At 40.9% G+C, this 13,491-nt stretch overlaps 1 protein-coding gene across 2 annotated transcripts; it reads right to left on the reverse strand.

The window, feature by feature from the left end:
- Positions 1 to 2,416: 2,416 nt before the first annotated feature.
- Positions 2,417 to 12,582, reverse strand: palb2 (partner and localizer of BRCA2). 2 transcript variants are annotated; one of them, XM_059333718.1, is made up of 14 exons: positions 12,374 to 12,582; positions 12,060 to 12,177; positions 11,656 to 11,743; positions 11,502 to 11,561; positions 10,785 to 10,950; positions 8,397 to 9,806; positions 6,176 to 7,623; positions 5,811 to 5,963; positions 4,928 to 5,010; positions 4,627 to 4,776; positions 4,423 to 4,539; positions 3,503 to 3,590; positions 3,189 to 3,385; positions 2,417 to 3,108 (listed from the first exon to the last, which is right to left on the reverse strand). In XM_059333718.1, the coding sequence occupies exons 2-14, from the start codon at positions 12,080 to 12,082 to the stop codon at positions 2,907 to 2,909; spliced, it is 4,185 nt and encodes a 1,394-aa protein (XP_059189701.1). In that variant the 5' UTR covers positions 12,083 to 12,177; positions 12,374 to 12,582; the 3' UTR covers positions 2,417 to 2,906. The 2 variants fall into 2 exon arrangements, with proteins under 2 accessions (XP_059189701.1, XP_059189692.1); XM_059333709.1 differs by having other exon boundaries at positions 12,060 to 12,582.
- Between the last annotated feature and the right edge of the window lie 909 nt (positions 12,583 to 13,491).

Raw genomic sequence — 13,491 nt, forward strand, 5'->3', positions numbered from 1 at the left:
CAAAAACTGTCGTCATCTTCAACAGAGTAGTTTAGTTTTTGAAGTGTAACGTCTAGTTAATATCACAGATGAACAGAGAGACAAATCCCCTACTTCCAACTCCTAGCTGGAACATCTTTTCAGATAGTCTCCATCTCTGGACTTTATTATATTTATTCTATTATCTTTTTGTCTCCTAAAATTGTGGCAGTCATTAAACGTTTCACTGTCCTCTATTTTGCGCATGCTTAGAACCTTATATTGGAGAAAAAAAATCTGAAGTTTTTATAAATTAAATGCAGCAATACATAAAAACTCCTTCAAGTCTTTTCACAACATAATTATTTTTTCCTCTTAACCCTTGGTGTATACTCTGTATTTTGTTTATTTTTTATTTATTTTGCAATAAAAAAGCAACAACTGTATGGCTGTATACACGCCCGCCGATAGGGGGGGACAAACGGGTCTGCTGTCCCGGGCCCAGGGTAGGGGGGGGCCCAGAACTGGGCCCTCATTAAATTATGGAATGATTAAAAAAATAAAATGAAATAGGCCTATTTGTGGAAAAAATATGTAATAATTATTTGCGTTAAAAGCTTTTTATTTGTTTTCTTCCTAATTGTCCTTGAACTAGTGGTCAAGAACCCCCCCCCCCCCCCCCCCCCCCCCCCCCACCCCCAACACAAAAATGGTTTGGCCACTGATCAAACTTTGATGTTGCCGTTTGATTTGAAGTTCGCTCAAAATGTCCGGTAAACACAAGCCCGGTGCTCAGAAACGGAAAGAAAAGAGAAGACAAGAAGAAGCAAATGGAGGCCTTATTTTATGAACAAATATTTTTTAAAAAGGTGGTGACGGTGAAGCTGGGACTAGTAAAGTGAACGTAGAGCAAGGTAAGAAACAGCGCAGCCAATGTTTACAGCCTTGTAACGTAACCTAACAAGCTCGCTCTAATGTTAACGTCCATTAGCTTGTATGAAAGCCTGACACAAAACGTTATCTTTGACAGAAACTAAGTTTGGTAGCTCCGTCAGAGAGGATGAGACAGAGAGGGGAGAGATCCAGCAGCTGTCAGGTGACAGAGAGAGTGATGCGGGAGGAGAGGAGGGACAGGCTACCGGTGAGAGAGAGAGAGAGAGAGAGAGAGAGAGTCATTTATAGTTTATTTTTTTATTTAGTCAGTTATTTTCCTGCTAGTGTCAGAATTCCAATACATATGAAGAGTGTATTTAGCAACAGCGCATGTGTAGTTTGTTAATCTTAACCATTATTGTCTCTTGTCAAAGAGAGATGTGAGGAGAGGAAAGGAGAGGAGAGGAACAGGAGAGAATGCTTTTGCTTGCAATGTTTTATTAAATTAATATTTAATTTATTTTTAAGTATAAAATAGATTCATAAAGCTCATTGCACAAATAGGCTATCTGCAAAAACGCTTTTTGTAAATCAGGGATATTATACTTGAAAGATGGGAATTAGCCCCTTATTTCAAAATATACACTCATAATCTGCAGGGTAAATAGCTGCACATTTAGTCATGGTTTATAAAGAAAGAGGAGAGGAGAGGAACAACAAGAGAAAAGGAGAGATCTGGGCGCGGGGGGCCCATCTAACATAATCTCGTCCTGGGCCCAGGCAAGACTGTCAGCTGGCCTGGCTGTATATATCACTATCTCCTGATCTTAAAATTTTTTTTTATTGTAATTCCTCTGTTTATTCTGCCAGATATCACATACATAAATATGCATCCACAAAAACAAACCCTTTGTTTGTTGTGTTTAACGTTAAACTGGAATAAAGCTAAAGGACGCTGAAAAAAGCTCTGAACTGTGCAGAGTAACGATAAATCAATCTTTTGATGCCCCCTGGCGGCCACATGGAGTCATTACAACTTAATTTATTACAATTAGTTCCTATTTCTCAATATTTCATTATGTGTTTACCTTTAATTATTGATAGCCAAAATGCAATAATGCAACTAAACTCTCTTTAGATGTTTCAGGATGGCTTAAATCCCACACATAACCCACCGTGGATTTATTTTCAAGGATACAGCCATTGTATGATTATAGTAGTAATGTACTTAGTGTACTTGGACTTAGACTGCCGCTGGGAGCCAGAGATTCACTTCCTTGCTTTGGGCGGTGCTGTCCAAGTAAACAGCTGTTTGCTTTGATCAAACTTGTAATCTTTGCCATGAGGGGACGATCACACTTAACCACTCAAACACCACAGACTTCTGCCGGCCTACACCATGTGTTAATGCTTTGTATTAAAAGAGAGGGTGAAAATTCAACACCCCAAGCCTGCATGAGTACATTTACTATTTTGTAGAAGTGATAGAAAAAGCATGTTTTAACTGTCTGCCACCTTAAATGAAAATACAGTAAGTCAAGCTGGCTCTAGTCCACCTAAGTGACAAAAGTAGACAAAAACTAAATTAGATTTCACAAATGTTTAATGTAAATTATAAAAACAAACTTCTTTTTCTTTAAATATATGAAATATAACAATGTATTCAAGCAATCACAGTGAAGAACAAATCAGCAGCAGTAATAAAACACAAAGTTGGTTTTTGGGTTTCAGTGGTCTAAAAAATGAAAATCCACCATCAAGTAAACACTCTCACACAGGGGTTCAGTTTGTGATACTGGTAGTGTTGAAATATTTTAAAGGCTGGAAGAAAACAGTCTCGTTGAGGTCATGTTACTTTGTAAATAATGCAACATGTTCAGTTTACAGTGTATAATATGGGTTTGGAGACACACGTCAAACTAAAATGTCTTTAAGGGAAGTCACAGAACTGCAGAACCATATGTGACATTGAAGTATTTTAAAAGGTTAAAATCTTCATCCAGTGACAGACAGACATTTTTATTTGATAAAAGTAATCAGTTACGTTCGTGGCAGAGAGGAGTCTGACTCAGACTTCAGCAGTGTAAAGAAACGTCTCCGTTGTGATGTCCAGTCACCAGCGTGCCTCCTCCCCCCCATCGAGCCAGCTGCCAGCCTTCACTCTCAGGAGCCCACACCATCCCCGAGGCCCCCCGGCGCCCGAGCTCCCACACGCATGCGCAGCCGCTCTGACTCAGGCCGACCACACTGGAGCCACTAACGTCGGCTTCACACAGCCTGCAGAACACACAGACAGATGTGAGTGTTAGTTATTTGAAGGTTTTACATGCAGAATCACAAAAATACATCAATCTCACCTGCCAGACCAGGCTTTGGGCGGATACAGCTGAGTGGCTAGGACAGATTTCCCACTCCGAGGGTTAATGGCAACTAAAGAGAACAGAGCAGTCTTCTTCCGTTCCTCTTCCTTCGCCTCTTCCTTTGCAGTGACCTCTTTTACTTCTTCCTCCAAGGAGCTGAGCAACTGATGCTGCAGCAGGACAAATAACACTCCCTGTGCACCGACATACACACAGAATTAAAATCAACTAAAGAGTGAGACAGTTTTGGATGCACATGCAATATTATGACAACAGACAGGCTCCTTTACATGCAAAGCAAATAGACTTACACAGTAGGAGTAACCTCTGACACAGGCCGTGTGTGATAAACCATCGCCAAGGATGATTCTCTGCAGAAGCTGTCCAGTCTTTAAATTCCTGCAACACACAAATACATTTAACTGTCAACAGAAGTAGTCCACGAGAGCCAAATCTGGATGCTATTCTTACAATTTCTAAAATCCTTACTCTCAAAGAGAACACATGGATTACATTTGGTGTTAAATATTTGTGCTTCAGTTAAAGAACCTGGGCCCTGTTCTTCAAATGTGGCTTAATTTATCCAGGCTAAGATGCTTGTATCATCCTATCCTATAATATTCCGTTGTATTCTAAAATGGCTAATTAGGTTAATTGAATAATCTGGATTGATTTGTCAGTCCTGGATGAAGTCATCTCAAATAAAGGTGTGCTCTTATTTTGAAATAATGGTAAAATTAGAGATATTAAACCATGATCAGCATTTGCAAAATTGCGATTAACAGATATTAATATAGATTTTATAGAAATGTAGTATCTGTAGATATTGGGACAAGATTTTGGTAATCGGAAGCACCCTGGTTTCTATTTGTACTACAATTGTATTTGAGTGGGCTATGGTTGAATGCAGGTTGGCAGTCCGTGTGGAGAGCAAAAGAGGTGGATCACACTGGACGAAATGCATTCTCAGAACCCATTGGCTATCAGCTAATGATGACCTAGCTTTTAAGGAAAATTATCGACATTCATATGCTGATATCTGATTATAGAGATGAGCTGAAATGTTGGTCTGGGTCATAAAACACCCATAAAAAGTATTGATGAAGGCAATAAATACACAAACACTGAAGCACTTTAACGCTCTTTTTTCAGCCAGATGTCATCAAATGATTTTGCTATTTGTTAACCATGGCAATGACGAATGTAGCAATGACTCCTGGTCCAAATTTACCAGATGAAGAGGCGTCCACCATCATCTGAGCCGATCAGAGCATCTGAGAGTCCGTCCACTGGAGCGAGGAGCCCGACACAAACACCAGGAGACACGAGAGGCTGAGAGCTTGATGCGCTGACAGAGAAATTACAAACTTAGATATTTGTACAATGAGGCAAAAACTGAAAGAGAGAAAGGGCAACAACACAAACTCTGTGTTACCTGCCACTGTCTGACAGCGTGAACACCTGCAGGGTGGAACCAGATGCTGAGTGGGCGGAGGTCACCACTCTGGACTGTGACACACACAGGACAGCCTGGACGACGCCCTCACAGAGCAGAGTCTGTGAGAGGCTGGAGCACGACAGCATCCTGTGCACACAAACAGACTCACAGTCAAGTACAAGAAGCTCTGGAAAATTAAAATTTGGAGATGTCAATCAAAAAATATCTTCAGTGCAGAAAATTTGCCAAAAATGTTAAAATTCATGTCAGAAAGTCTGATAAAGTGTTTTGTATTCACCTCACTTCTCTGATTTCCAACTGACCCAGAGTCACACACATCAGCCCAGAAGCATCCGGGACAGGAAACACATTGATCACGGCCTGTAAACAAACAGAAATAAAGCATAAAAATGAAAAATGATTGCATGTTTGACCGAATTGTGTGGCATATTAGAAAGTGTCACAGGAAAAGCAGAAAAACAGGAATGTTAACAGATTTTGAGCTGTTTTAGTGTCTAATGCAACAGCTAAATGTTATAGTTTTAACTGTATTTTATTGCTATTTTCAATATTGATGTTTTTCTTAATTTATTGCTGAATATAGAAGATCTCAAAAAACTGTATACACAGACACAAATACACAGATAATATTCAGGTTTTACGAGCATTCTTAGTACACAAAAAACAATCAGTTTGAGCAGGGATGCACGCCCAAAAGAAAAGCCTACATTTCTGTTTGGAAGGAGACACACAGCTACTTTTAAAAATTATGAAAGAACTGGCTATCGACATGTTTTGGGGTATGCTCAGATATTGCAATGCTGACCTTTTCAAGAAGGTTGTTTAAGGAATGAAAAGGGAGGCTGTGTCTGGCGATTAATGTTGGAAAATTGTATTTTGATGCAAAGAAGCAAAATGCTCTGCAACCATTTCAATTCACTTGACCATATTTTGATGCAATAAACAACATGCTAGTTGGAGTACACATGCTGCATACACTGAATGAATGAACGGGAATTGTGGATGAATATTTCTTTACATAAGTCATGTAAACACCTTGTAACAGTCTTTGCTTGTAAACATAGTCAATGATATAAAATAGAAAAACAGAGAATCCTCTTTTTGAAATTGATTAATTCCTTGAATGCCTATTTATCAATTACTTCGATATGCACACTCACCTCGTTGAAGGCCCAGGTGTGTGTTAACCTCCAATCAGCAGCTGAAGTCTGACTCCAGAGGCACACAGCCCACTTTCCAGCTGCTGCGACACACAAACTACCTGAGGATCCAAGCAGACAGCATGCATCCACCAGACAGCCTCCTGCTGGGGCCTGAACAAGCACGCACGCACACGCACACACGCACACACACACACACACACACACACACACACACAGTTATTCACTCTAAATGTTATACATGCTGCAGATACACACACATCTTCTCTGCAAATAACTGCTGACTTTGATTCAAAACTGCTTCTTGCAGCCATTGCAGAAACCAAACATTACTTTCTAATTGTATGACGAGGACAAGCTTTTACCTTGAGTGTGTGTTTGCATCGTATCACATGCTCTTCTGCCGCCTCCTCTGTTCTCAGGTGCACCTGTCCACCTGAGCCCTGTGACTGGTTGCTGGAAACCGTTGGGCAAGTAGGAGGTTCAACCCTCTGGGAGTCATCATCTTTACGTAACTGCTCAGAGGAAGTCTGGAACTGACCTGCAGGGGAGGTGGGAGGCTGGCTAGGAGGGAGGGATGGACAGGGGGACAAAGGTGGAGGAGAGAGAGCTAAGGTGGACGGGCTATGAGGAGGAGGCAGGGTGAGAGATGGGGCAGATGGAGAGGAAGTTAGAGCGGCGTGGACAGGGTGTGGGGTCAGTCCTAGTGATGGCATTGTGGGGCTGGAGAGGAGCACAGAGGGCAGGTGTGGTGTTATGAAGGGTGCTGACGCCAGAGGAGGGCTCAACAGGAGCTGGGAGTGAACTCTGCGGTGCGGTGAACACTTCTGATTTTTATCATCCACCGGCCTGTCTCTGGGAGGACTGGGTTCAGGGTATTCCTTTGAATCTTTAGCAGGAGAATTAACACCCACATGCTGCACAGGTGAAGCTTCACCGTCATTACATAACTGTACAGGAGTGCAGCTGTTCGAAGGCTCCTCGGGGGTTTTCTGTAAAGGGCAATCGAAGGAAAGAGTCTCGATGATAGCTCTGTCTTCTGTTTGGGTGTTTCTAGACTTCTGATTCTCCAGTGGATGGACTACTGCAGGACAATCTGTTTGTTCTTCTGATAAAATGACAGAGGGCTCTTCTAATTGAAGTTCTTTTGAGCGTCCGATGATATTATCATTCACTTCGCCTGCAGGTTTGTCTGCAAAGTTGATGTGAGGCTGTGATTCGACAGGGTGGTCCATACTCAGGGTCACAGTATCTTGCTCTTTATATTGATCGACACAGTCAGCAGCACAAATTTGATCCACAGACATCGATTCTGCTAAGGTTGCATGAGTCCGACTCTCTGGGTGAGGGTTTTCAGTCTGCTGCTCTCCAGGGTTTTCTGTAACATCTCGCTCAGATGACTCTCCAGTTCTTGTCAATTTATCTATAAGGTCGTGTTCTATTGAAAGGTTTTGTGCAGCAGCTTGTTGTGCTTCAGTGGGATGGGGGGAACTTGGGATTGTGGCCGTGAGGCTGAGTGGAAGAGACATCACTGCGTCACTGCTGCTTAAGTGGGCGTCAGATTGCCAGTAGCTCCTGCGCGTGTTGTAAGCTGGAGATACAAAATGTTCAACTCCTGAACCGACGGCGACTTGCCGGAGTTTTTGCAACTTCAAGGAAGCAAACTGGTCATCCGGGAGATGGAAATCTAGCGTCATGTCAAAGTTCATCAGGTTGTTCCCAACTGGGCCGGGGAACAGGGAGGAGAGAGGAGGCAGAGAAGTTTGGGCAGGTGGAGAGGACGGCAAGAGGAGAGATCGCCAGCTCTCTGCACCTGCAGGACACACAGTGAAGAAAATTAATGTGAGGGAATAGTTTCAGATAGTTTATAGGGTAATTTCTACATATCTCTGTAGCCTCCAAGACACTTTATTTTATTTTGAGGTTATATTGTATGTGGGGTGGTGAGTTGGAGAAATTGGGTACCGATACTGAACGGTATGAAAATTTTATGTCACAATTATCCTTGCCAAAATAACTGCATGCATGTTATTAATAATTATCGATAATGATTGAAATATGCTTACAACTCTTAAAATTGTACTAAGACATACTATAATTACTTTACCTTTATTTGTGTTAAGAAACATTTCTTTTATTTTTTGTGTTCAATGTTAAATTTGTGTTGTAATTTCTTAATGACCTGGTTGAAAATGTGCAAGAAGAAAGAAACTTTTTTCTTTTACACATTACAGTGTAGTGTACACTTTAAATAATCTTACTGAATTGAATATAACTTTTACAATTAGTTATTAGACAATTTTAAATTAGGTTGTAGCTTATCACCCTGATTAGTTTATCTAATTATTAGTTGGACAACAGAAATAAATCTGCAACTATTTTGATGATCAATGATTCTATTTCTTTTTTTTAAAGCCCACATTTTCTCATTTCAGCTTCTTCAAAAAGAAAATTTGCTGGTGTCTTTAGTTCTCTACAAACTGTTTCCACCCCTTTAATTACACTAAATATTCTAATCTGAGCATGACAAACCGGTAGACCCTGTCTTCACTATCTGTCTCTACAGAGTCACAAGAAATGTCTTACTTCTACTCATCTGTGAGGTTCTGCCAGTCCTGTTGCTGCCCTTCAGAAAGATGGGAAAGACCTTCTCCAGATGTTCAGAGGCAGAGCCAGAAGGAGCTCCACTAACTCCAGAAGAAGGCGGTGTAACTGTGCTTTGGATGAATGCCGGCTGGGGGTCGTCCTGCACTGGAACAGCAGCTTCTCCTGGAGCGAGGCAGAGCTTTGGTTCATCAGCTCCACGCAGAGACGGGGAGGTAGAGAACTGGGAGCTGAGATTGTCTGAGCATTGTTCCAGGCCGAGTGGATGGGTGCCTAAACTAGGAGTGCATCGTGGGGTCTGAGGTCTCCTTCTCCCTCTTTTTTTCCTCCCACCTCTTGCTGGACGAGCAGGGGTAATCTTAGGAGAAAAACAAGCCTCCGTGTCAATCTGACAACCTGAGATCTGTTCTGAAATCTCACTGGAGCTCTGACTGTTTAGCTCAGCAGACTGTGATTCCATACGAGGATCTGCAGATGAGGGCGAACCTGTCACAGTGTGTCTGTTGGATCCTCTGCCCCGGCTCCGGCGAGGTCGTCCTATGCTCAACTGGGAGAGTATGACGGCCTGCATGTCAGGCTGACTCTGTGAAAACGTCATACGCCTTGTGGTTCGGACGTAGTACTCTGCTGGGAAAAGTAGTCCCTCTACTAGAGTACAGGAGTCCAGGAGACTCGTCTCACTTTTTTCTTCTTTTATTTCAGCTGTGGTATTATGACTTTTTTCACTTTCTATTTTTGCTGCTGCATCTTGTTCAGTCTCTTTATTACTGCTGTCTTCACACAGCCTTCCATCCCGCTGTCCTTCACTATGCTCATCTTCCACTCCTCCCTCTGTATCCTTTCTTCTTTCATTTGGTGTGCCATCTTGGTCCCTTCCTTCAGTGTGTATAACATGTTTCAACAAAGAGGCTGACTCTGATTCTTTCTTCCCTTCAGCTCTTAACTCTGTCTCTTTTTCCCTTTGTTCTTGTTGTCCCTGGATCTCTTTTTCCTTTTTATCTTCTGTTTCCATTTGTTCACAAGTGTTCCAGTGTGTAAGCAGCAGAGACGGAAACTCAGAGTCAGTAGCAGAAAATAGTTCCTCACTTCCATTCACAACCTCTGTTTCTTTAGTTTTGACTCTCTCTTCAACTCCTTCTGTCCTAACAGTCTCCATCCTTTCACTCTGCTCCGGTCCTTCCTCACTGTTGTCGTCTGTGCTCCTGCCAGCCTCAGCGCTCCTCCTTTCCCAGCGCAGACGGCTGCGCCGAGACCTGAGCCGCAGGGCAGGACTGGCTCTGTGACCTCTAGCTGCGTCATGGCTGGGATCTGGGGTTTGTGGGCAAGCAGCATCAGAGGGGAGCAGGAACTTTATCACTTGGCTCCTCCTGGGGTTATTAGAATCTGCTGTACCTGGTAAAACATCAGAAATGTTTCACTGTTATTAAAGGTAAAGCACTTTCTGCTTCTCAGATTAATGACAGTAACAACCATATTACTTTTTTTTATGTGTGATGGACAGGCATGGAATCAATTTATGTGCCAACACTGCATAAGACAGAGGAAGAAAAACATGATTACAAATAACAAATGTATTGTTCATGATATAATCAAGTTAGGCACCATGACAATATCGCCATCTCCTCTTTACACAGTCTCCCTTTTTATAATTTCTCGATATTTTCCAGGATCTCAAAAGCACTTCAACAAAAACAATCATTAAAAAATAATCATAGTCCACATAGGTGTCATTTACACTAATTAGCAGGCACAGTGAATGACAACAACTGGAAAACATATTAAAAAAACCCATTAACTTGCATCTCTGACATGCAATGATTATAGGATTTGCATCAACAATTGCTAACATTATATTACAACTTAAATATTTACATCCGTATCACACATAGAGTTAAATTATTCTATATAGTCTAGGGTTGTCACAATTCTCCAAATCCAAAGTTTGATTAGTCTTTGGATTTTAATGTCACAGTTTGATTCAACTTTCAATTACATATTTTCAGCACAGAGGGCTATGCCATTGTTAGACATTCAGTCTTGATTTATAAAAGTCAACATATTTATGGGTTTATACCCTGACAACTGTCATTCACATTTTAAAAATATTATTAAAACGTTAGTCTACATCATATCAATTGTTATATAACAGCCATATTTTTCTGGAATGTACCCCACTAAGGCTATATTGTTAAATGTTTACATTTTTATGATTCGATCAGTATTAAAATCTTGGTACACCTAAAACATATATCCTGTGTGGCAAACATATTCCTTGGATCACTTTTAGACATTCTACACAGTACATTCCTATGTAATCATCACTGCAGTTATGCACTGCTCTTTGCAGCTGATTGGGACGGACTGACTCACCTCCAGTGTGTGCCCTTGTTTCTGTCCCATTGTTGGTGTTCAGTATCAATGAAGATGGGTTCAGACGAGGGACAGATGTCACCTCTTTGTCCCTCTGGTCCTGGTGGTTCTGCTGGTTGATCCTACTCTTCACATGTCTCCGGACTACATCCAAACGCTCAGCACGCTGTGAGGAAATAAACAAATGTGTGTGAGGACGACACTGCTATTGTGCCGTGTTTCAGGAATGGACAGGAATCTGCATATAGGGATCTGATAAAAGCCTTCAGTGACTGGAGTCACAAGAACCATCTCCTACTGAACACCTGAAAGACTAAGGAAATGATCATAGATTTCCGCAGGTTCAAGCCCCCTCTTCAGCCAGTGAGTACCTGTGGGGTGGACATGGAGGTGGTGCCAAGTTATAAGTATCTAGGTGTATACCTGGATAATAAGTTGGACTGGTCCCTAAACACAGACCCTCTCTACAAAAAGTGGCAGAGCCGCCTCTTTTTCTTAAGGAAGCTCAGATCTCTGGACACCTGTAGTAAGATGCTGCAGATGTTATGGCTCCTCTCTCTGTTGCAGGACGGAGAGATACAAAAGATCCTTCTCTCCTACAGCCATCACAGAGATTCTACCAGACTAACTTACTTTCCCCTCGGGGATAAATAAAGTAATTTTGATTTGATACACTGAAATTCTATACTGGGCTCATAGAAGAAGAGTGACTCTTACCTGTAGTCTCTCAGCTGTCCTGAGGTACTCCCTCTGTAGCAGTGCCAATTTCCTACGAAGCTGAGTGGGCAAAATGTAAATATGTCAGCAGCAGTCTGAATACAAATGGTTCATTGTGGCACTTTTTATAGCGTAAGTGTGCAGACAACAGTACCTTCTCCTTGTCATCACAGTGCAGTGTGGTCCTCAGCAGCTCCTCACAGTTCATACCTCCACATTGTTCTGCATCCAGCTTACCCGCCCTGAACATCCAAAACACAATTTAAAGTTGAGCTGTGGCACGACTATTTTAACACTGGTTCAGTTGGTATGGGTGGTATATATACAAGTAGCTTCACCATAGACTGTATAAAATAGAGCTTCACATAACGTTAGCTAGAAGGCTAACGGCACAGATCGACCTTAGTAAACGTACTTTTAGCTACAAGCAATCCCTTACATTAAAGTTAAGAGTCAATAGAAATGACTGAAAAGTTGTCCAAACACAAACACACCTACTTCGTTGAAATGACAACTCGTCTATACATGAGAATCGGTTCATATTTGGGGCAGACTTACAGTGGCACCGCCGGTGTGTCCATGGAAAGTTTATTTTGAAGTTCGATGAAGCGGGAATCGATTTAGTTTCAATTTCCCGCGACTGCCTCAAACAGGCCTCCGAGCAGAGCTCCGATGACTCGATCGGTCCAGTCGGAGCAAAGGAAACAGGTAAATGTGAAATGTTTAGTCAGTTAATAACTTAAAAGTTTACTTAAGTATTCACTACAATATCACAAAGCACTCCTGTATTACTTCTTCGTATAAATGTAATTAGTTTATAATGTCAAAAATGTTGAAATGGCCATTTATGAAGGAAGACATTGGATATTCACCTTTTTAAACTGATATTAACCGTCAAACTCGTCAGTTAAAGTGTCCGATCCAAACAAGCTAACGCTAGCTTAATATTTTACCTAGCGCAAGATAACAACTATAGTTAGTTACTACAAAATCACATTCACCTTACACAACTATTCAAAGCACCTGTGACCGCCTCAAAGGTAATTATTCTGTATTGAGAAATACATTGAGAAAACCTTTAAAATTAAATTATCTGACTCCAACAGTGAATCCTCTCACTTATTTCTCTGCACAGATCGTTTGCTGGGGAACGATGAGCAGGAGACGTCCAAGTTCTCAGTTTAACTTCACTTTATTACAATACGTCAAGAAATGTGCCGTTACAGAGTTTCTGGGTTCAAACTGACAACGTTTACTAAAACTTAGATTAGATTAGATTCAACTTTATTTTCATTGCACATGTCACAAGTACAAGCAACGAAATGCAGATAGCATCTAACCAGAAGTGCTTAAGCAGTAACTAAGTGAATCATAGTGCAATATATACAGGAATGAATTATATAAAAGTATAGTATGTATATGTATAAGTATAGTATATATAGGTATGGATTATATAAAAAATCTAACTGTACAGTAGTGCGTATATATATATATATATATATATATATATATATATACATATATATATATATATATATATATATATATATATATATATATATATATGTGTGTAGTAGCAAATAAGGTGATACATTATGTTCATCAACAATATGTGTGCTGTAGATGAACAAGGTGAAGGTGCAGTATACAAATGTAGGTAGAAGTCCAGAAGGTGCCTCCTCTCGATCCATTTATTTGTCAGTTTATTCAATATGTGGACACGTCATGTCACCAAGCAGAGAAGACAGTTATCTCTTCTGCTCAGCACACCATATCCGTGACCTGACCTAGAACAAAACTTTCAAATCACAAACTCCTGCCTTGGTATGATTTGCAGAGATATTATTGGAGACACAGATTTTGCAATGTCTATATAAAACATAAAATATATCTTTTTGTGATTACAGAATCTTACTCTAAGTAGGACAGAGAACATTTGAGCAGATGGAATAAGTGTATTAATTATGGATGTATTTAGAGTAACCACAGT

The sequence above is a fragment of the Centropristis striata genome, chromosome 1 (genome assembly GCF_030273125.1).
Source record: "Centropristis striata isolate RG_2023a ecotype Rhode Island chromosome 1, C.striata_1.0, whole genome shotgun sequence".
Lineage (NCBI taxonomy): Eukaryota > Metazoa > Chordata > Actinopteri > Perciformes > Serranidae > Centropristis > Centropristis striata.

Bases quoted from the DNA above. Each gene is read 5' to 3' on its own strand.
- palb2 (XM_059333718.1), bottom strand. From the start codon at position 12,082: ATGGACACACCGGCGGTGCCACT. The intron at 5,964-6,175 runs GTAAAAGCTTGT...GTGCTTGTTCAG, and splicing joins GATGCAAACACACACTCAAG to GCCCCAGCAGGAGGCTGTCT. The intron at 3,109-3,188 runs GTGAGATTGATG...TGTGTTCTGCAG, and splicing joins CCCAAAGCCTGGTCTGGCAG to GCTGTGTGAAGCCGACGTTA.